The sequence below is a fragment of the Excalfactoria chinensis genome, chromosome 4, assembly GCF_039878825.1.
Source record: "Excalfactoria chinensis isolate bCotChi1 chromosome 4, bCotChi1.hap2, whole genome shotgun sequence".
NCBI lineage: Eukaryota > Metazoa > Chordata > Aves > Galliformes > Phasianidae > Excalfactoria > Excalfactoria chinensis.
The window spans coordinates 72,900,443-72,921,422 of NC_092828.1; the positions used below are offsets into that span (position 1 = coordinate 72,900,443).

A 20,980-nucleotide genomic window follows, 5' to 3' on the forward strand; every position below is an offset into this window, starting at 1 on the left:
TGCTCCTTTCTGTCCTGCTGGTGTGTTGCTATGATACACATGTATGCTTTCATGAGTGTAATGAGGGTATGTCACCAGGTGGGCAAGGGAGAGGGTAGGAGGAGTGGCAGAGGAAGGATGGGATACTAAGGTGTAGATGACTCAATTTAGTGACATGAGTCCCTAAATAAATACAATTTATTTATTTTCATTCAGTGTGAGCTCTGTGTTCATCTTACTTCCTGAGTTTGCATTAGTAACTTCCACATTCTGCAAGTGAGCACCATGATATTTGTTCTGTTCCAGCTGTGGGCATGGAACTTCTCACTGAAACAGTGAGCGCATTGGGTAGCGTGGCATTGCCCTTCCGCTGTGTGCGATCTGCCCCTGGCACAAAGGGACCCAGCAAAGAGCTCCGCACCCACAGCACAGTTGTCCTGGAAGATGTGGGTGCTTAGGAAGCCGATAGCTCAGTGGCTGCCAGCAGGCTGGGGTCTGAGCACAGGTTTGTGCTGCTGTCATCTGTGTGTTTGGGACAAGTCCAAAGTCAGCGTTGCTGTTGCTCAGGCTTAGCACTGTTGCAAACAAATTCTCAGTGCAGCCTCTCTCAGCCTTTCTTATGGTTGTTATGGTTTTTTCTTATGGTTTGTCAGTAGTGAGAGCACAGGGAATGGATGACCGTAAGGGACAACGTTTCCAAAAGGTGATAGATTAGGAAGCAGAGGAGAAATGTGTGGGTTGACTGGCTTCCCAGATCAGTCTCCTTCAGTAAGGTACTTCCCACTCTGAAAATGCTGGCTGAGGGGCTTCAAAAATTTATATATATTCCTTGAAACCTGGCTTTTACAGATATATGTCTCATAGTTAGTTGTGAGCTGAAATTAAGCTTCTCCAGTGGCATTTATAGGATTTTGTTACTGTGCAGATTCTGTGGGTCCTTATGCAGGAAGAACTGCTGTGTCAGTCTTCTGCTTAAGTGAGGAGCAGGAAGGAGAACCTTTATCTTCTGAGCTACCTGCTTTCATCGAACCTATGGGAACCTGGTTATCTTCACACCTTCTCCTCTCTGATTTGGCTGATTCTGATGGATTCACAGCATGCTGGACAAGGCACTCATGCAAACAGGCACTTGTTAGGAAGAATTCTCAGGTTCTTCACTTCTGCAGGAACCCAGAGGGCGGGAATGTAACGGCTAGAGATGAAAACTCAGCGAAGAAAAGAACTGATAATAGAAGCCATAGTGCTCAAAGATGACCTAAGAAGGTGACTCCGTGACCTTACAGCCCCATGCTGTGGCAACCTCTTGGAAGAAAACCAGTATCAGATCGCCTCCTAGACCTTCATAAGACAAGGGCTGACAGGCTGGTATTGCATTAACTTGGGTCTCATGGTCAAGTAAGATAAACTCTCAGCTGTTTTTCATATATAAAATCCTGTTTTGAGTGCACATGATTGTGAAATGTCTTGAGTGGAAAGCTGTGCAGAAAATAAATGTTTGTTAACGCTTTGCTTCTAGCCAATAAGAAGAAAGAGAAAGAACGCCCTGAGATCTCTCTTCCTTCAGACTTCGAACACACGATTCATGTGGGGTTTGATGCCGTCACTGGAGAATTCACAGTAAGTAACTGCTGTGTTGTATATTTACTAAAACTTCCAGTTCCTTTATGGTAAAATAGCTGCCTGTTGCCTGAAACTACAGGTGACAGCAGCCGGGCTGTGGAGAGAGACCTTGGTTGAGCTCAGGGCTTGGAGTGTCCTGCTTCTGGTTCAGGCTGCTTTTTTTCTCCAAGGATTATCAGCAGTGTCTGTGGAAAATGAAAGGTAGGAGGAACGTAGGGGTTCGCTTCTGTCATCCCACCAGCTGCTACAGGAGTTGGATATTCAGTCCTTAGAAAAGCATTGAAAAACCCCACGCACGTGCATAGTGTGTCTGTCTGCAGTCAGCCCCGAAGTGCCAAGTCCAGCTGCTCTGCAGACAGCTCTCAGAGGTGCTCTGGAAGTGGCAGTGTTGTCCATTCATTTTAATCTTCAAAATACATCCGTGGGTTAAGTGCTCAGATGCGTTTCTGTGCTAATAACGCAGCACTCAGCTTGCTCTACTTACATCAGAAAGTAAATGAAGCACTGGGAAAAACGAGTCTAAGAGAAGCTCCTTGAAGTCTGCAGGGGACTTCAAAGCATTTTCTCTCGCACTGTTGCCTGGTGCTGGAATCTCTTGTCAGTGAAGTGAGGATGGCAGTGAGGTTACATTTGATTGAGCTGTGGAGGTGAGAGGGAAGAGCAGTTCTGTGTACCATCAGTAGTACCCTGTGAGCTGAGTGGTCGGACTGCGTTGTCACTGTACGTCACACTGGAGTGTGTGCTGCATACACCACACGGGATGGGACAAATCACCTTCCCAGACAAAGTACAGCTGATTTGTGGAATTTCTTTATCACTGTTTTTTTTACTTTTACTGCTCCTTCTGTTTCCCAGAAACATTGCAGAGGGCCGGAAGGTTGCTGTATGCTGCAGCAGTATTAGCTGCAGTAAAAAAAATAGGCACTTAACGGCAGCTTGTCTTCAAAGGAGTGAAACTGAATTACTCCTAGTAATTAAGAAATACAGTTACGCTTAAAATATGCAGACTAGTTAATTAGCTTTTTAAAAACAGATGTCACTTCTTACAGCCAAAGGAATAGATGACTCCTCCCATGCAGCTTGCCAGCACAGGTCTCATCCTGCAGTTCTAGCAGAGCAAAGTGTCAGCCAGCAAAGGAACAGCTCTGCTAGCAACTTCTGTTGGCTCCCACAGGGTGTCTGTATGCAAGTACTGCATTTCATGTCACACAGGGCATGTTTGATTTGTCCCAGCCTGTGTACAACTGGTGTATCAGCTGGGCTGCCATGAGCCGTGTCATCTAAAGTGTCTCGCTGTCTGGTGATCACATTGTCTCCTTCTAAAGTTTGGAAGTGCCACGGGAATGTGCAATCAGCGTGTGACTGTGTGGTTTCTTTCTGTTCCTTTGCTTTTGTGTTTCTGTTTGTTTGTTTCAGTCGATGACAGTTGTCGTGCCATGTGTGTTTGCTCTGCTGGTTACGTGCAATGCGTTGAGCTGCTTCCTAACAGCCAGCAGTCACCCCTCCACTGCACTCCCTGATTCCCCAGGGCTGCATCTCCAGTCAAAGCTGGGAACACCTGCATGAGCTCTTAGGCTTTGGCTTTCAGGCTTGAGAGTCAAGCTGTGTCGCTGCTCCTGCACATATGCTGTATGTCCATTTTGCCATGCTTGGAGCAGCCACATTTGCTAAGAAATAGGACCGAAAGCCCAAAATAGCATTGGCTTGAAGCTGCTGGGTGGGAGCATGCTTCTAGAGCATCGTATTCATCTATTTTGAAGACACATTTGCATTCTCTGAATGGAGGAAGAAATGTGGTTCGCAGGGTGTTGGTGTGAGTTCTGCAAGGCATTCGTTTTTGAAACAGTCTCCTGATCCCCATTCTAAAACAAAATGTGCTCCAACTGAGCAAAGTTTCGAGATGATGGTATTAGTAAGTGGGAGAAAGGTGTGGTGTAGACACAAAGAAGCTGCACGTTGTTCTTCTAATAAAGCCTTTCTTTTGAATTGCCTTGATTTTCTGTCTGGCACTTGTCGATCATTCAGGTTATGACAGCACACAGCCTCCTGGTGTGAGATCCAGGTGTGACCTGCTGCTGTCTCCATGGCACTCTGTTGACTCACACACTGGCCAGTTGTGGTCTTGGGGCTGGAGAACCATTTTGGATGTGTAAAGCCATTGAGAATTGCTAACCTGGCTTTTAGAACTGGACAATCGGCAGAAGCCTGGATACTGATCTTTTTGCTTCGTAAAGTTTTAAAGAAATCAATCCTGAGTAGTTTTTCCAGTCACTTGCTGTTAATCCTCAGCAATGTGTTTTTTATAGGGAGAGAAAAACTGGTATGAAAAAGAAAGGAGGGGAAATAATGCTTCCAAACTTTGGAATGATTGTGATTTTTCTGTTTTCCTAAGCCTGTCTTCCTGTAGCCTGTCCACCACTCAGTCTGTTTGGTATCTACCTCATAGCTCCCATTTTAGATGGGACTTTCCCCATTTTGGCCCATTGGTTTCACCTCCTACCACCTTCTAAGTTGTCCCACATTCTGTTTTAACTTTCTTTTCTTTCTTTATTTACGTCCATTGCAGCCAGATCTCTATGGCTCACAGATGTGCACAGGGAAGCTCCCAGAGGTGCGTCACAGGCCCAAAAGAAGCTTGCATCAAAGTGCTTCTTTGAGATGTCATAGCACTGCAGCAGCAGGTCGATGTGTGTGCAGTAGATTTGTTGCTTGGCTTATCCCACTTTTTTCATTAATCCCAGACTCTGGAGGCCCATATCACACATTGTTTTGTGGAGAACTTGGGAAGGAGCTATATTGAAATGTCTGTCTCTGTTGGGGTGGCACCAAGGGTTAAGCTTAAGTGCATTTCAGGTGTCGTGTTCCGTTCCATAGGCCCTACAATTCGCTGGTAGATGGTAGCCGGGCAGTAAATGGGGAAAATTACAGGCTCTCAAATTTAGGAAATTATACTGGATATTTAAAGCAATTTTTTGTTAATCCGATTCCAACGCAGAGTTGCAGCTTTCAGCACTTGGATCAGTTTTCAAACGCCACTTTCCTTGGAAGCTGTTTGAGGTTTCATACGAGGCGCTGGCTCTCAGCCCGTTACCTGCATCCTCAATTTCTCCATTTCTTCAGTGGAGAACTTAAAATGCTGCAGAAGCTCAAAAAAAGAGACATCCTTACAGCAGCAGCTGCGGTACAACTCAGTGTTACAATCACGAGAATTTAAATGCGGAGGCTTAGCCCCTCTGTGGTATCTGATGTGCTGAAAACTGTTGTGTCAGGGTGGGGTTTACCTTTTGATCAGACAACGGTGATCATTTCAGCCACGTGCTTGCATTGTTAAGCATTAAAAATCCAGTGTAAAGCTCCTAAAATACACGGCGTTGTCCACAAGTATAGAATAGTCTTGTCATGTCTGCACTGAATCACCAGGAAAACAAGCTAATCCTCAGATCATTATTCCATGGACGAGCAATGTTGATTGAAAGATGAGATTCATGCACTTTTTTTCCTATCACAATCATAACTTTCTTTTCTTTTTAAAGTTGGATCCTGGTTTTCAGCTCTGTATTTTTATAGAGAAGAGAATGATTGCATCTACCGTATATGCTTCTAATTTTAACTGTAAAGCATCAATCAGAATTTCTGAAAGCAATCTTACAGGTAGCATGGGATCTTGGTAAAGATCTGTACAGCTGGGGCTGTTGTGTGCTCTCTATTCACGTTCTTTCTACTTGACGTCTGCAGGGCATTCCAGAGCAGTGGGCCAGGCTACTACAGACCTCCAACATAACAAAACTAGAGCAGAAGAAGAATCCTCAAGCAGTTCTAGATGTCCTCAAATTTTATGATTCCAAAGAAACAGTTAACAACCAGAAATACATGAGCTTTACGTCGGGAGGTAAGTTCACATCTCGCTGCAAAAAAGGGGACATGCAAACTGAATGTCCAGTGGTCAACAGTCAGCCTTAGAGAACTGCACGCTGTGGGATGTTCCGTGTGTGAGATGAGTTGATTTCCCCTTCTGTCCTCTGACTGCCACTGATGCTCTGACTTCATCTTGTTTTCAGAACTAAATAAGATACTAGATGGAGCAGTCACTGTCATTTATATTCAGAAGCATTTGTGGCCAAAAATGGTGTTTACTTTTGTTTCTTCTTTGCATCCTTCTTTCTTCTCAGTGTTCAGTTTGGGGTACGAAGTGTGTCTTGTTTGGTCCATCTTAGGAGTTGCTGTTGCCTCCTAAGAACAGTGGACTCAGGAATTTTTGTGTTGTTTTATGAAGAATTTTAAAGGCTTTTTATACGAGCTATAGAGAAAATCAGGCCGCTATGTCTAAATGCGCAAAGAAACTCCAAATGGCTGCTTTGGTGTAGCCCCAAATGGAAGACGTGTAGCCCAGAGGAAGAGAAGGAAGGCAGGAATGTTCAGAGCAGCCTCTGCAGCATTCCAGGAAGGTCCTCATGAGCTCGGCATTACCTTGCTCAAGCCTGCAGACGTGATGGTGGTGTCCTTATTTCCCTTGGTTGTGTACAGTCTGCAAAACTGTATTGCAGCATTGCAAAAACAAGAAAGCAAGAGCAGGTCTGTGCTGTAGTTTGCTCTTTTTTTTGTTTCCTTTGGCCTATTTTTCTCTCATTTTGCTTAACAAGCACTGGGTTGCTATAAATCCAGCAACAAAAAAAGCAGAGGGCTTTCTAAAAGCAGTGTATCTGGGTTCTGTGTTGATGTGTTCTGCTGTTTCTTAATAAGTAAGACACATTCAAAATGAAAGTACCAGCAAGGTACATGTACTTTGGTAAAGCCCGTGTTGACGTGTTCAGCTAATGAGGGGCTGTCTGCCTCCAGCAGCATTTCAGACTTAACCCACAGCCGTTCAATTCCTACTTGTGGAAGTCTGGCAGCTGGATCTCATTGCTTCCATTTGCTGGTTCAACCCATGCAACCTCCAATACACAGAGTGGGGCGGCTGCTCTGAGCTCCTTCTAAAAACTGTGCAGTTCTTTTCAGAAGGTGTTAATGCTTGTCATCGTTTGCAGGGAAAGCATCTCTTCCCTGAGATTTAAATGTCTAACTTGACATTCCATGTCCACTGAGGCAGCCGGTACTTCTGTGATGGAGCTCTGGATTCACAGTAATTAGCGTTCACTCCCAAACTCAGCATCACCCGCAGTTTGAGGGAGGGATGTATCTGTGTTCAGCATTAAAGGTGGGACTTAGCATCTTGCCAGAGCTGGTACTGCGCTGTGTCACAATAGGAGCGCCCTAACGGCAGGGCTCCCACAACCTCTGTGGGGATGTACACTTAGCGAGCTAGAGAGCATCGGTGCATGCAGCTTATTAAACAAACAGCTCTCTGGGGGATCAGGAGCAATGGATGTTAACGAACAATTTGCATTTCACTTTTTTTTTAAGCGTTTTTCTTTGTATTTTGTTTACTGGCTCAAGGAACAGAGAAAAAGAGCACCCTGCTATATTGTTACCTTGCTTTCTATGTGAAATAACCCTTGCTGGGGGAAGGATGTTGCGAAAGAAAAATGGTATCAGTTTGGATATACTGTTGTGTGAGATTCCCCACAGCAGATACTGCTTTATAACCTCATTGCTTTCCCTACACCTTGCAGATAAAAGTGCCCATGGATACATAGAAGCCCATCCTTCGGTGAGTGTGAACGTCACCTTTTCCTTCTGTAGTGCTTGGTTGCAGGGCAAGCAGTGAGCCTTGGCTTCTGTGACGTAGTGCTGGCCTGCTGGGCTGCAGGGAGGTACATCTTCGTGTCTGCCAGCAGCACCAAACCACCTCATTTCCCCTCTTAAGAACTTTCCTATGCATGAAAGTCTGGTTTTGCAGCCAGAATATTGCTTACTGTTCTTAGCCATGGTGGAATATATCGTTCACAACAATATGCAGCGCTGTCTAATTAGCCCGTTTTAATAGAGCTTTAACAACCTTGCATTCGTTTCTCTTAAATTTCATCATTTATCCTTAGTACAGCTGGTTATGTAGCTGAATATAAATAAGGTTATAATTGATACATAACTCACTGGAGCCATTGAAAGAAAGTTTTAAGTAATGATTCACTCTAATTAATACTGAATTGCCATAGCAATCCCAAAGATGTACTCAGGACATTCGCATTAATATTGACCAGATTTATTAGTGTTAATGTTGCTGTGTTAAATAGCGAATGACTGAGTGGGGATTTGGCCTTTCTAAGGCAGTTTGGGCACCATGGGGCCTTCCAAGTACCTCAAGTATCTGACCCTGTGTGCAGCACTCTGATGGGTGCTGCGGGGCTCCGGTCTGCACTGGGGGTTGGCCCCGGGGAGGCTGATGCTGTCCTGCAGAGCAAACTGCTCCGACAGGAGCAAGCAGTCCTTGCAGTCACTGTAATTTCATTTCACCCTTTAATGGGGGTCTGGCATTAAGTAATATGACATTGTATATGTTCTAGCTGCACAATTCAGACCGAGCATGGAGCCCGGTGGAAAAAGTAGTTAATAAGAGTTGAACAGAACAGAAATGTGATTATTCCCTTCCTTATTTTTTCCTTAATCATCTTTTCCCCATGTAAGCAAAGTGCTCGCCTTGTATAGAAAGAGATACGCAGATTTAATGTATGACAGTGTCATACACCTTTAACGTTGCTCTTTAAACCAGTGTTTGGAATATCTTGTGTATCAGACTCTACTCCTACAGGCCGTATTCGTGGCCTTTTTCTCCCTTTACCATTAAAAGGTTGGTGCTGGAGCAGGGTCTCATGGAGCACACTCTGCGTTGCCAGGCATAGCTGAGGTACGGCAAGGGGCTCCTGCTGCCTGCAGGGCGAAGTGAGGCAGATGTAGTGGGGGATCTGCGTGCTGCCTTATGGTTGGGTGAAGGGGACAATAGCGAAAAAGGAGCTGCTGAACAGGGAAATTCAGCTCTGTGAAAGCGTGCAATAAGAGCACCCCAGGGGGGAAATAACAGGGAAACAATCAGCCTTTCCCTGCAAAATACAATTCCTGGCAACACAGTGCGGGAGGCTTTGCGTGTTGAAGTGTGTTAATTAACCTAGCCAGCAGACACCTGTTAACTTAATTAACTGCTACCATTTCTGCAATGCCAGAGCAATTGTCTGGCAGCCAGGTGGGGCTTCTAGTGATATATTCAAACATTACTTTTGGTGAAATCAGACTTTGAGAAAACATGGGAATGATTTTTATTTAATTTATTGCTCCAATGGTGTATAGGACACAGTTCAGGAGCCCACGTGTAGTTCACTATGAATAAGTAAAGAGCAAAAGTGACAAACACTGAGCAGAACTAACAAAGCGTGGTAACCTCTAGCCTTTAAGTGGTGGTGGTGGACTGAAGGCTGTGGGCCTTGCTGTAGGGATGCAGAGGCTGTTGGTGATGTCTGAGCAGACAGAAGTTGTTGATATTACCAGACCTCCCATTGGTGGCCCTCACTCACGGTGCTGTCTGTCCACAGAGCACAAAAACAGCGTCAGAACCCCCGTTAGCACCGTCAGTCTCTGAAGAAGAGGATGAAGAAGATGAGGAAGAAGAAGATGACAACGAACCTCCGCCTGTTATTGCACCACGGCCTGAACACACAAAATCAGTAGGTCCTGGCTTTGGGCAGCACTGCTGCAGTGCCATTCTGAGCTGTGTGTTTCCAGCTGGACAGCATGCGCTGTTTGTGTGTGGGGGCTGCAGTACAGTCATGGGCTATTGCTTCACCCAACCTACTGATGCCAGAAGATCTGCTTTGAGCTTCATTGTTTAGTTGAGAGTTTCCTGTGATGCTGATTAAAACAGTGAATTTTATTTTAGTGCCATGACAGCAGCACGGTGTCATTCAGTGCTAGTGGTGCAACAGTGCACAAGTTGGTTCACCTGTGTAGGAGAGTGGCCTTCAGGTGCTTTTCACACTGCTGTGGGACATGTAGAACTATCCCTTGGAGGTACCCATCCCTCTCCACAAGGCTCCATATGGAAGGAGCTAAATAAACTGCTTAGGGTTGTGCTCTTAGATGAAGGAAGTTTAGTGAGAAGCATCCTACCCAGGTGTGCGTTGTAAAGAGCGGGTAGGGGTCTGAAGGAATGGAATGCAGTTCCTAGTGGAGCTTAAATCTTGATATCACCAATGAGAAGTTAATCGAGCAGTTGTGATCAGAAAAGGGAAATGCTCTCTGTTTCTGTTCTGGCACCCGTCTTATCTGATCAAACCACTCCTAATGCACAGTATTTCTGTTACAAAACTGTTGCCTTCAGTGCTACGTTGGTGCCATCCCTGAAATTTGTAAGAGTTCCATTAGAGGAGTCATTGTGTTTCCCACATAAACAGATGAGCAGAAGGGAGCAGGGCTCTCAGACCCCAATGCATCTTTTTCTGTAGTCTGTCAACACAGTAAATTGACCATTTGTCACCTTCTGGGAAATAAATGAAAACTGAGACCTGACCCTGAACTTGTATAAAGCTAGCCTTTGTTTCTCCTTATCCACTTTGAGAAGCAGAGAGCGAATATGAATGTTTGAAGCCCTGGATGTGGCAGGTAGCATCTTCTTAGCACCTCTGTTTGAAATACGGTTTCGGGGCACCTCTGCAGGCCTCCTTTTTGACGTGAACTATTTATTGTCACAGATCTACACGCGCTCCGTAATCGAACCTGTCGCTGCACCAGCACCGGCTAAAGAAGCCACCACTCCCCAGCCTGAAAACTCCAACACAAACACTTTGTACAGAAACACAGACCGGCAGCGGAAAAAATCCAAGATGACAGATGAGGAGATCCTAGAGAAACTGAGTATGTATTCTGTATTTCTTGTCTGATAAAGCAGCGTCCTGAGTGCGTATCTCAAGTACATGGAGAAGTGTTCATCTGCAGTTCAGTGTCACTGGGTCTCACAACTCCTTACACAAACTGTTACTGTGCCTGTAGGGAATGGGAGAACCCTGTGGGTATTCCTTCCACCTCTAGGGGCAGCTCTGACCGAGTTGGATTTGCCTGAGCTTCTGTCTGTGCTAAAGGCTGAAGAGATTATTTCTGCTTCAGCAGAAGGCTGCGGCCTAGTGAATGGCCTAGTGAACTCCAGTGTGCTGATGCCCAAAGTTAAAAGAACGTTTGGCTTCCTCAATTATCTTAAGTTCCTGACTTCTCACTGATCATCAGAGCCAACATACTTTGCAGAAATTTCTTGGATTCATTGGGTTTTGGGGTTATTTTTTTTGTTAACCTGTAGACAGCTACAGAATGAAGCAGGTTCCTTCAGCCTCCATTGGATGTTCTGGTGATGTAGTTACCGGAGTTACCACACTTCTACCAACGTATCTGAGCTTGTTGTTAGAAGAACTCCCCGTTTAGTCAGAGAACTCCTTTGAAAGAACATGAGCTGAGACCATGGATGGAGAACAGATGTTTTCAGTGTATCCCAAAAGAAAAATACATTCTATAGCAATCCTTATTTTATTTCTTAGCTTTATACTTATGAAGATGCTTCAGTGAGACACAGGTGTATGGCCTGACCAGGTGAAACTGTGCTGCAGGTGTTTCTCAGGTGCCGTACCCTGCTGCATTCCCACTGCATGTTCCTCAGTTTTTGTGGCACTCTGACATAGCTAATTCCCAGTGAGTTACTAGTGGAATTCTAACTGTTGACCCTGAAGCCCTCCATGGGTCGTACAAACACATCAAACTCTTAGTGATTCTCTAGCACATCCTGTTTAATCAGCTTCTTGCATGTACTAGCTTGCAGCTGTGTGTTATCAGATGGTAACCTGCTGGGTTCATAAGATTAATTCATTCTGGGTCTACCTGGTAGGGCAGTCAGCAGATTGACCTCCCGCCCCTTGTGTTTGATCCCAAAGCTGATAATATTACATCTTTAATGGGGGACAACCATTTGGAAAGAGCCTGATCTGTCTGTGGCTTCTTCACAGTAGTCCTTCAGAGGCTGATTCCCGTGAAAGCCAATCGTGGTGTCACGCATTCCTTCCCTTGCCACCAATGGTGCACGTCACTGCAGAGGCTGAAGCCTTTCCTAGCTGTGAGATTGCTGCTGCTGCTGTGGGGTGTTCTGTGCCCTCATGGATGGATGGGACTATATAGAACTGAATGTCACTGCCGTTAGGGGGCGTTGGCGGGACGAGTTCCATGGCTTTGGCTGAGGAGGTAATTAAGGTGTTTATTCCAGTGCAGGCAGTTCACCTGCAGGTATGTCAGCTTATAGAGGGAGGAATTAGAGCTCCATCACCCAGGGCTAACTTGAGGCAGGCTTCTGCAGTGAGACCTGCAGGCACGTGCGTACTTGAATGTAAGCATGCGTATTATTTATTGACACTTGTGGACCTCAAATGGAGACTGAGCCCTTCAGTTACTGCAGGTTATGCCTTTGAAGTGTTATGTGCTTTCATGGTTTGTTTTTTTCTTAAGAATTTGATACTTGTTGAACAAGGTCTGAAGATCTGCCTTGGGCAAATTGAGACATGGGCAGTGCAAATCTTCCTTTGCTTTTATGAAGCTATCTAAAACTGTGGCCACTGTTCATTTGTAATAGTCCTGGGCTGGTTACATCGATGTACGTGTGTTGCATTGCCTTTTGTTTGCTTTTGAACTCACAGCACTTCTTCACCTTGCCGACTTCCTCTGCAGCTGATTTTGTGCTTCCTTTATGAAGGTGTCCCCTGCCTTCTTTTATCTTAATTTGCTCTCATAATTCTTCTCTGCTTGAAATAACTTGGGCTTTTTTAGAGACACTTTCATTACACGTTTTCCTAGGGAGTAAAGCCTGTAATAGTGAGATAAGATCAAACAAAACTCAGTCTGTAATGAAATCATGAATTTGTTCCGCTGCAATTATAAAACAGAAGTGGCCCAATTGTGCTTTCTTATCCATTTAATTTAGGACTTGATAAAGGAAAGTGCTTAAGGACCTCACAGTAGCCGGTGTGTCTGTTGTGGTCGAGCGCAGGGGGTGCTCCTCTGAGCTGGAGCTGCATACCAGTCAAGCAGCTGCTTTCAGTGCTGTGCTATTGGACAGCTGTTGGCTCAGTCACAGGACATCAACCACAGACCATTAACAGGCAGAAGCAGCCACTCAGGTTTTCAACTGCAGAAGTTTGAGTCCTGCTTTGGCTGTGGTGCAGACCAGGCAGGTGGCACTGGGTGAGCTCTCACTGTACTGTATGTAGGTGTTGTGCCATTCTCATATTGCTGCGGATGCAGAGGTGAATAAAATAAGTCATTTTAATTGCCGTTTAGTCATCAGCTTAGGTGTTGCCATTTGTATTTTTGGCAACTACTGGACCAGAAAAAACAATACTGTTTTTCAATTACTCCTTCAGATTTGTTAGAATTTATCAGATTCTGGCTCTTTCACTTGGTACAAACATAGTATCCTGATTACTGCATTCTCTCCTTCCCATTCAGACTGCCCACATCTCTGAGTGGGCAGGAAACCAGCAAGCTGTGCATGTTGTCATTGTAGCTGCAGTGGCACACGTGCTGCAGACTGCTTCTGGACCTCGGCTGCCCCATGCCCATGGCAGCAGCCCACCTGCCCTGCTTTGTGCGTCCTGCACTGGTGGAACCACGGCATCTCAGTGGCACAGCTGTCCTTGTAGTGCCAGCTCCTGGGGTGTACTGCTGGTCTCCTTACGCAGCATGGCTCTCCTAATGGTGAAGATCAGCATCTGCTGGGAGTCAGGCTGGATGCTTGTTGCTGGCCTGGGTTAGAGTGAAGGCAAGGAGTGCAGTTAGAATGGCACGAGCGAGGTCTCCTTTGTAGCTTAACCCAGTAATCAATGATGAGGATCATAGTTCCTAAAAAATGATGTTCTGAGATGTACTTTTTTAAAAGGGTGAAGCCAGAATTTTGGCAAAGGACTGAAAAGCAGAGAAGATTTCCACCTGGAAACACGGCACTGCAGTCCTTCTGTTCTGATGGTGACATCTGTTCATAAAAATTGGTTCCTGAACCCTACGGGCATTTAATCTTGTATTAAACTATCTGTAGAATCAGAGTGTTTATCTATAAGGAAATAAGGCTCTGTTATTCCAGATCTCATCAGTGTTTGTAAACAGAGAAGCACTTGCAGTGATACTTGCTCATTTCTGATTTCCATCTCCTATCAGTTTTCTGCTGCGCTGTCAGTTCCCTGTCACACAGAGCCATCTCCAAACGACTGTTGGAAGCCACTCTCCGTGGGGCTGCTTGTGCTGCTGCCTGCTTTGATGTTGTTACCCAACAGCCCACATGCAACTGGCAGCCCTGGGCCGTGTGGCTGCATTTCTGATCTGTCCTAAAGTGGTATCTCCATTTTCAAGTCTTGTCTCACTTCAATTTATAGGAGGGAGAAGAGGTGATTTGGTATATGTATACCCGGTGTGAGATTAAGAGACAACGGTTCAGATGTTGGTCTGATCAGTTGATTACAAATCTTAATCAGGGAGATGGGGAAGGGGAGGACGGATGATTTAGGGTGATGGGGAAGGCAAGGCAGGGGATAGAAAAGATAGAAAGAGGTGAGAATTGCATAGAACGGGGATAGTCACCACCAGGATCCGGCGGTGGTCCCATTGTAAGATGTTCCAATGGTCTGAGGCAAAAGCACAGGGAGAGGAGTGTTGGGCAGCAAGAGGGTAACAGCAAGAAGCCGCAGGGTGAGTCCGGGAGGGAGGCAGCAGGACTCCGGTAGCAGGCCCAAGAGAGTCTGCAAGCAAGCAGGACTTCCATAGTGAGGGATCTGATGGCAGACACCTTGTTCTTCAGCGTGCAGGCATCACGTTGTGAGGAATCTGATGTCAGAAAACCTAACTTCATGGTCGCTGATCCCTCTTCTGTCCTCCCTTTGTTCCTACCTATGTGACATCCCTGGGTGCACCCCTGGAGATGGCCATCTTCCTTGAGATCAGCCCGCACAAAAGACTGCTTCCCAGCTGTTCATCTGCAGCTTCTCTCTCTCTCGTTTCCCCTGGCGTTGTCCATCTGTGTCCCTCAGACAAAGGATTTCTCAACCCTTGACCAGGACTTGCTTGGACTTGTTCATCTGTGTCCTTCAGCAAGCTTTCAGTCAGTGGTATAAAAGAATGACCTCTTACACATCTCTTATTGTCTTTCTTTCAGGGAGCATTGTGAGTGTGGGAGACCCTAAGAAGAAATACACTCGGTTTGAAAAAATTGGCCAAGGGTAAGTCCAGTCATGGTAACTCATACACAGACATGGGCTGCGTGTTTTGCTGCTATGGTGGCAAAGTGGGAACCTGGGCAGGCTCCAGCACGCTCACACCCTGGGTTTGGATTCTCCAGCCTCTTGTTTCTTACCAGTATTTTAACTATCCAAGTATTTTACTATCAAATCTTGGCAGACTCCCTGCCTGGTCCAGGTTTTCTTCCTTGGCTGTGCTGTAATTCCAGGAGTGCTGATGCCATTTCTGTCAGAGCGGGAGCATGCTGCTGTCTGTGCATGGCAGAATGCTGCTTGCTGACATCAGGAGATACCTTTCAGCCTTAACAGTGAGGTTTGATCTCAGGGTAGTGTGTTGCTGACCTACAGCTGATACATACTGAAGAAAGCCAGGCACACTCGTGCTTTTTTTCTGGCAGGCTTTTCGGTAGATAAGTCAGATTTGATAGGACACTTGTGGGGAGGTGTTTCTTCTCCATTCACTATAGAAAACCCTTTCTGAGACTCTGGATTGCTTTCTACCTGCAGCTTTGCTTCTTACTGTCGTTTGTAAAATGTCAGTGGACACTCAGAGCCATGCCAGTCTCCTGGAGATAAGTGTCAGCTGAAGAAGTGAGATTCAGAGTAAACATGTGTGAATGGGCTCTTCTTGTCAGTCACAAAACGACCATCATCCTCACTCGCTATCTTTTGTTCTGACACTGCTAGGAGTGAGGTTGTGCAAAGGTGCCTCAGCAACTGGTAGAAAGGCAAGTGGCCCTGGAAGGATATCGAAATAGGTTTCCTCTGGGATGTTGTGCAGCCAGAAAGTCACATACCGTTGTTGCTATGGACCTGTGCTGCATGTCTTTCAGACCTGCATAGCTATTGCAGTAAACAAACATGTGGGACTGTTTTAACACCTTGGACATCAGCTGCACATAAAGCTTTTGTTTAAGACTTGCTGTTGCTTTTATAATCGAAGTTATGACCATTTTTGTTCTCAAATACCGGAACGCTGAGTGCACTCAGTAATGCATTTCAGATTACTTTGTCCCCCAGTTCGTACAGGAGGAGGGACGGCATTTAGGCTCTCAGTGTTACACTGCAGGGAGGTGAGCAGCTTTTCAGTAGCAGCAGTAGCTTCAGTTTAGGGTCTGAAGATGCTGCAGACACTGGACGGAACTTAGTTAACTGGTGCTTGACAAAGGGGCTGTGTTTGCTCTGGCTGTGCTTAGCTCTTGGTAAAAGACAAAAGCAGGATGGAGCCGTGAGCAGTCTGGTTTCTGGTGGTTGGTAGGTTCATTGGCTTTAGCAGTTTGTATTTCACTGCATCTTAGTGAAGCAGACCTCACTGTAGGTCCTGGTAGTTGCCTGGCTGCATTAAACTGAAGATTCTACAGAGGAGTTTAAAAGTTAGATACGGATCAGAAGTTACGGCTGCTTAGAGGTAGAAGTCCTTAATGCAGAGTCACAGAGCCTTTGCTGTTAATTCACAGCCTTAAATTCCTCACCTTTATCTGAGCTCTTCACAGATGTCCTGTAGCCTACCAAAAGGCATCCTCAGTGCAGCAGCTCTTGTTAAGTAAATCCTGACAGAACTGTACTCAGGAGGCACAGCGCAGCGTTAGGAAATCTAAATAGATGGTGTTGGCTTTTTGTGAAAACAAATTGGATTAAGCTCAACAATTAGTCATAGAAAAACGCATTTGCATTTATATTAAAAGAGTACGTGGCGTGTCCAATGATCGCATTGTTCCCAACACCGCTGGTGCTGTGCTGCTGGTTGAAGTAAGGTTTTCAGAAGCATTTCAGCTGGAGATAAACAGAAACAAAGCAGGTGATGGGGCAAAAAGGGGAAAACTGACGTTGTGTTTTCAGCCACTGGGACACCTGCAAGACACACGTTCCCACTTCTCAAATCTCCAGAGCCTCCCTTGCCTTGCTGGCTGTGCAGCCATGGGTTTCTTATCTGATGGCAGCATGTCTTAGCCCCAAAGGAAGCCCCAGTGGAGCCACACCGTCTGATAAACTCAGAAGGATTTCCTGTAATGATGGCCCTTCGTAGCGCTGCAGGAGAAGAACCTCTTGATGAGAGGCAGATGTCAGGCAGTGGGCTGCGTTGTCTGGTCTGCAGGTCACCTATTTCTGGTGGCTCAATGTCTCCTCCTATGTCTGCTGTGGAAGCACAATGCAGGCACCACAAAGAGCCCTTCATATCTGGTGCACCTAACAGAGCACCTGCTGAATGGCTCTTGACAAAGAGAAGCTGCTTTAGGCTCCCCTGTTTTGGATCACTCTTGGTTTTTATGTGGGACGTCATATACCTTAACGTGCTCCAGCTGTGATGTGTCAGCAGGGCTGGAGAACAGTTCCTTGCACGCTAAGAAAGCTGCCTCCAGATCCTTTCTTCAGAGGGCTGATGTGCCCCGGGGTCCCAGAATGACTGGGTGGTATTGCCTCAGTTTTGCAGATAAATAAGAAGTCTAAGAAGGTGTCGGTAGATTTCTTGTTGAACTTCTTCGGGCTAAAAACTCAACCAACCAACCAAAGCCAGCAAAGCAAAACTGGGGAATATTTTCCAGGATTGTTTTGTTTTTTAAGGGGCGTGGGCTGGGGGAGAAGTAAAAACAGCTCTCTCCTTAAGGTTTGAACTAAGCTAATTCAGGAAATACACCAGAGATGTGCACCTGCCCTTTCTCGTCACGTTGGACATTGATCTCAGATTCCCCACGTGGTGGAGGGCAGCTGGGCAGCTGCGCTCTGTGCTGCTGGAGGGCTGAGTGAGCAAGGGAGAGGTGGGAGCACTGCAGGCAGCAGAGATGTTCTGTCAGGGCTTGTTCTCTCTCAAAAGCACAAAACCACTTCTCATTCTTTGGTTGCTGTTTTGTTTCTAGGGCATCAGGAACTGTTTATACAGCAATAGACATCGCCACAGGACAAGAGGTAAGCACCAGCCTCCACAGCTGATTTTGCTGCACTCAATGTTTTCCCCCCTGGCAGGAGCTGGGGATGGGTTCTCAGGGTGCCTGTATGTCTGTAGCACGCAGGCTCTTCCTCCTCAGCATGGACTGATGTCAGCTTGCAAAGCGCATCAGCTGCTGTCTTCAGCTTCTCAGAGAAAGCCTTTTATTAGCATTGTGGTTTTCTGCCTCGGTAACTGAACGCTTATTGGGCTGTCTGCTCTCCTCCAACCATTGCATGGAGGTGCTGATGAGTTCCTGGGCAAGGGTAGTCCTGGTCCTCCTGGGCACTGTCTGTGCCTGAGCTGATGCTTCACCCTTAGCGTCTAAGGGCAGTCCTAAGTGATTTGTTTTCTTTTGTCTTCAGAACAGGTCAGTGCTCTCCGTGGTGTTGTTGGTCCCATCCCAGTTCTGTTACATCTGTCATCCCTCATTTAGACATTTCTGTAAATAAATCTCAACAAGTTTTCAGGCCTGATTAAAAAACGTTTTTATTGCCCATGTAAATGCATTAGGTTAGAAATATTCCTCATTTCTTTGTTCCCAAACGCAGCTGACAAAGTGCTCTTAGTGAGAATGTGTTGAGTGTAATTTAACTCTGTACTAAAGACTGCCTCTGGGCCTGCCCATAAGTTGGTTAGCAATACCGACTGTAAAACCCAAAGATCTGTGACCATGGGCCTCGGGGAACCCAAGTGGTGGTCACGGTTTCCCCTATTGCTATGAGGAATAAATAGCTGTGCTGCATTGCTTGCTTTTGGGCAGAATGAACTGCCAGAAAGAACACAAAGAAGAAAGTGCCGTCCTTCAGAGAAGGGCACCCTGTTTTCATTGCCCAGTGCTTGGATGCAACAACTAGCTAATGGATGCTGCTGTCATTTGTTCCCAGTTTATCTGGAGTACTGATGCAGACAGCAATACTGTTTCACTTTGTTTTCCATATAAAATATGGAATAACTTTCAAAGTATAACACAAGAACTAATTAAGGAGGAATCCTATTTACAATGCAGTTCTGCGCTTTGGTCATTCATAAGCTGGTTGTGTCAAGGGCAGAGATCTCTGTCTTTGCAGAGAGGGAGCAGGAGGCAGATTTGAAACAGCCACAGGGCCATTTCTGCCCCTGTACTCATAGCCCGGGATGTGCCCATAAAATACCAGCTTTTGAGATGCAAAATCAAAGTCCAGAAAGTTAGGAAGTGCAAGAATTTGTGTGTGTGTGTGTGTGTGTGTGTGTGTGCGTAACCTTAATGATCTCAAGTCAGGAGTGACAGCAATTGCTGACATAATCATTAACAATCATATAATTATTAAAGAATTTCTAACAGTTTTTACGTATTTTCATGGTATTGAAATCACGTGCAGCTTGCAGAAGGTGCATGAAGAATAGCAATGGGGTTAATAAGGCCATCTTAGAGGAACATAAGTGCAGAGAGTGTTGGAGATTTATGGCTGATAGTTTAAGGATGGTTCTTACAGATTTTATAAGGCAATATATATATGACTGAGTGTCCAAAGTGTTACCCAAGCAAGCACAGAAATAGGGTGTTCTGCGTTACTGACTTCCAGTGCCTAATAACAAGACCCTTTGCCACAGCTCTGATACCTTGTTCCAAGAACGCTCATTCCATGTTGGTTCTGATCTTGTGCAACAGTGTATTTGAGCTGATGCATTGTTTCCACTGTCACTTTAGGTGGCCATAAAGCAAATGAATCTCCAACAACAGCCCAAAAAGGAACTAATTATTAATGAAATCCTGGTCATGAGGGAAAATAAGAACCCCAATATTGTGAACTATTTAGACAGGTAAGTGATTCTGGTATTCTCACTTAAATGTTCGTTTATATACTGCATTGTGTGTGCCTCCGGTGGCGCAGCGGTAGAGTTCCCGTTTGCAACACCAGGGGGCCCGGGTTCGAATCCCCCCCTGTGGAGCAGGGGGTAGAAGTGCTGCTCTGCTACACAGAGGACTCGAATCCCGGGAGTTGGACTCGATGATCTCTAAGGTCCCTTCCAACTCGCACAATACTATGATATGATGATATGATACTGCAGGTCAAAGGTTGAGAAAAGCCTTTGGTTGTTGACTGAAAACTGACCTCTTTGCTACTTATCTTTAAGTGTGTGTGTGTATATATATATGTGTGTGTGTGTGTGTGTGTGCAAATAAATGCATGGGAGAGGTTGATCTTTGTATGTTAATCCCTGTCATGCTACAGAAGCCCAAACTAGTCGAGGTTGGCAGGGAGCCCTGGGTTCAGCTGGTCCCACTGGAGCAGGGTGTCCAGGCCCATATCCAGAACCCTTTGAAGATCTCCAAGGAGAATCCACGACCTCTCTGGGCAGTGTTTTGTCCCCTGCACAGCACAGAAGTGCTTATTTAGGTGGAATATGTTCTTCTGAGAGTATTTTCATATATTCTGACCAGCCCTACCTTACTAAAACAACTGCTTGTAGCTCCACTGCCTCCCTTGGTCATATTTTGTGCATATAATGCAAATATATCACCATACAAATGATTCTCTTTGGCTTTTATGGCTGTTTTCCATTGCTGTGGATGCCAGACAGACTAGGTTCTTGTTACTAGACACATGCAGTTTGCCAGTTTTTAAGCAGTTTTTCCTATTTCTGGATGTATTTTTTAAGGTTTTCCAAACTGTTGACCATTTCCTGTCCTCTGTGGTACACCCCTCCCTGCCGTGGTTACTATGAACGTTGTGTTGTCTTATTCCTAATTTTTCTGTGCTTTACAATGATGAACCAGGTGATCTGATATATTCTGGTTCAACATTTACCTATAAATTATGTTTATTGATCTGCCTTTCTCACTGGACTGCGCAGTTTTTGCAGCACTATCTTTCAGTATTTTCTAGTACTCCATGGCTTAGAAGGAACGTCCATTCATTTTATTCTGTCTTCATTTAAAAATGAACTGGTAAGAAAAATAACTGTGGTAATTATTCCTAAGACAGTTTAGTTACATTCATCTTAATGAAATCTGCTGTTGTCTTCTTTCAGCTACTTAGTAGGTGATGAGCTCTGGGTGGTTATGGAGTACTTGGCTGGAGGCTCGCTAACTGATGTTGTTACAGAGACATGTATGGATGAAGGACAGATAGCAGCTGTCTGTAGGGAGGTAAGACATCCCAACTGCACTTCTGATTACCGGGACAGAGTGGTACTTCTAAGCAGATGTGAAGAACATGAGTGATGGCGTGTCCAGATCTTTGTTTCTGTGTTGCTTTATTAATATGGGAGAAGAAAAGCGTGGTTTAGTGAA

General features: G+C 45.5%; 1 protein-coding gene across 4 annotated transcripts in view; it reads left to right on the forward strand.

Moving 5' to 3' along the window:
- The window catches only part of PAK3 (p21 (RAC1) activated kinase 3), a 97,969-nt gene that overhangs the window by 65,511 nt on the left and 11,478 nt on the right, over positions 1–20,980 (forward strand). For all 4 annotated transcript variants that reach the window (XM_072335228.1, XM_072335229.1, XM_072335227.1 and 1 more), the window contains exons 3-11: positions 1,496–1,596; positions 5,335–5,488; positions 7,212–7,249; positions 9,063–9,194; positions 10,218–10,380; positions 14,699–14,762; positions 17,636–17,684; positions 19,394–19,506; positions 20,719–20,836. In XM_072335228.1, the coding sequence (XP_072191329.1) occupies positions 1,496–1,596; positions 5,335–5,488; positions 7,212–7,249; positions 9,063–9,194; positions 10,218–10,380; positions 14,699–14,762; positions 17,636–17,684; positions 19,394–19,506; positions 20,719–20,836 (932 nt within the window). The remainder of the gene's footprint in view (positions 1–1,495; positions 1,597–5,334; positions 5,489–7,211; positions 7,250–9,062; positions 9,195–10,217; positions 10,381–14,698; positions 14,763–17,635; positions 17,685–19,393; positions 19,507–20,718; positions 20,837–20,980) is intronic.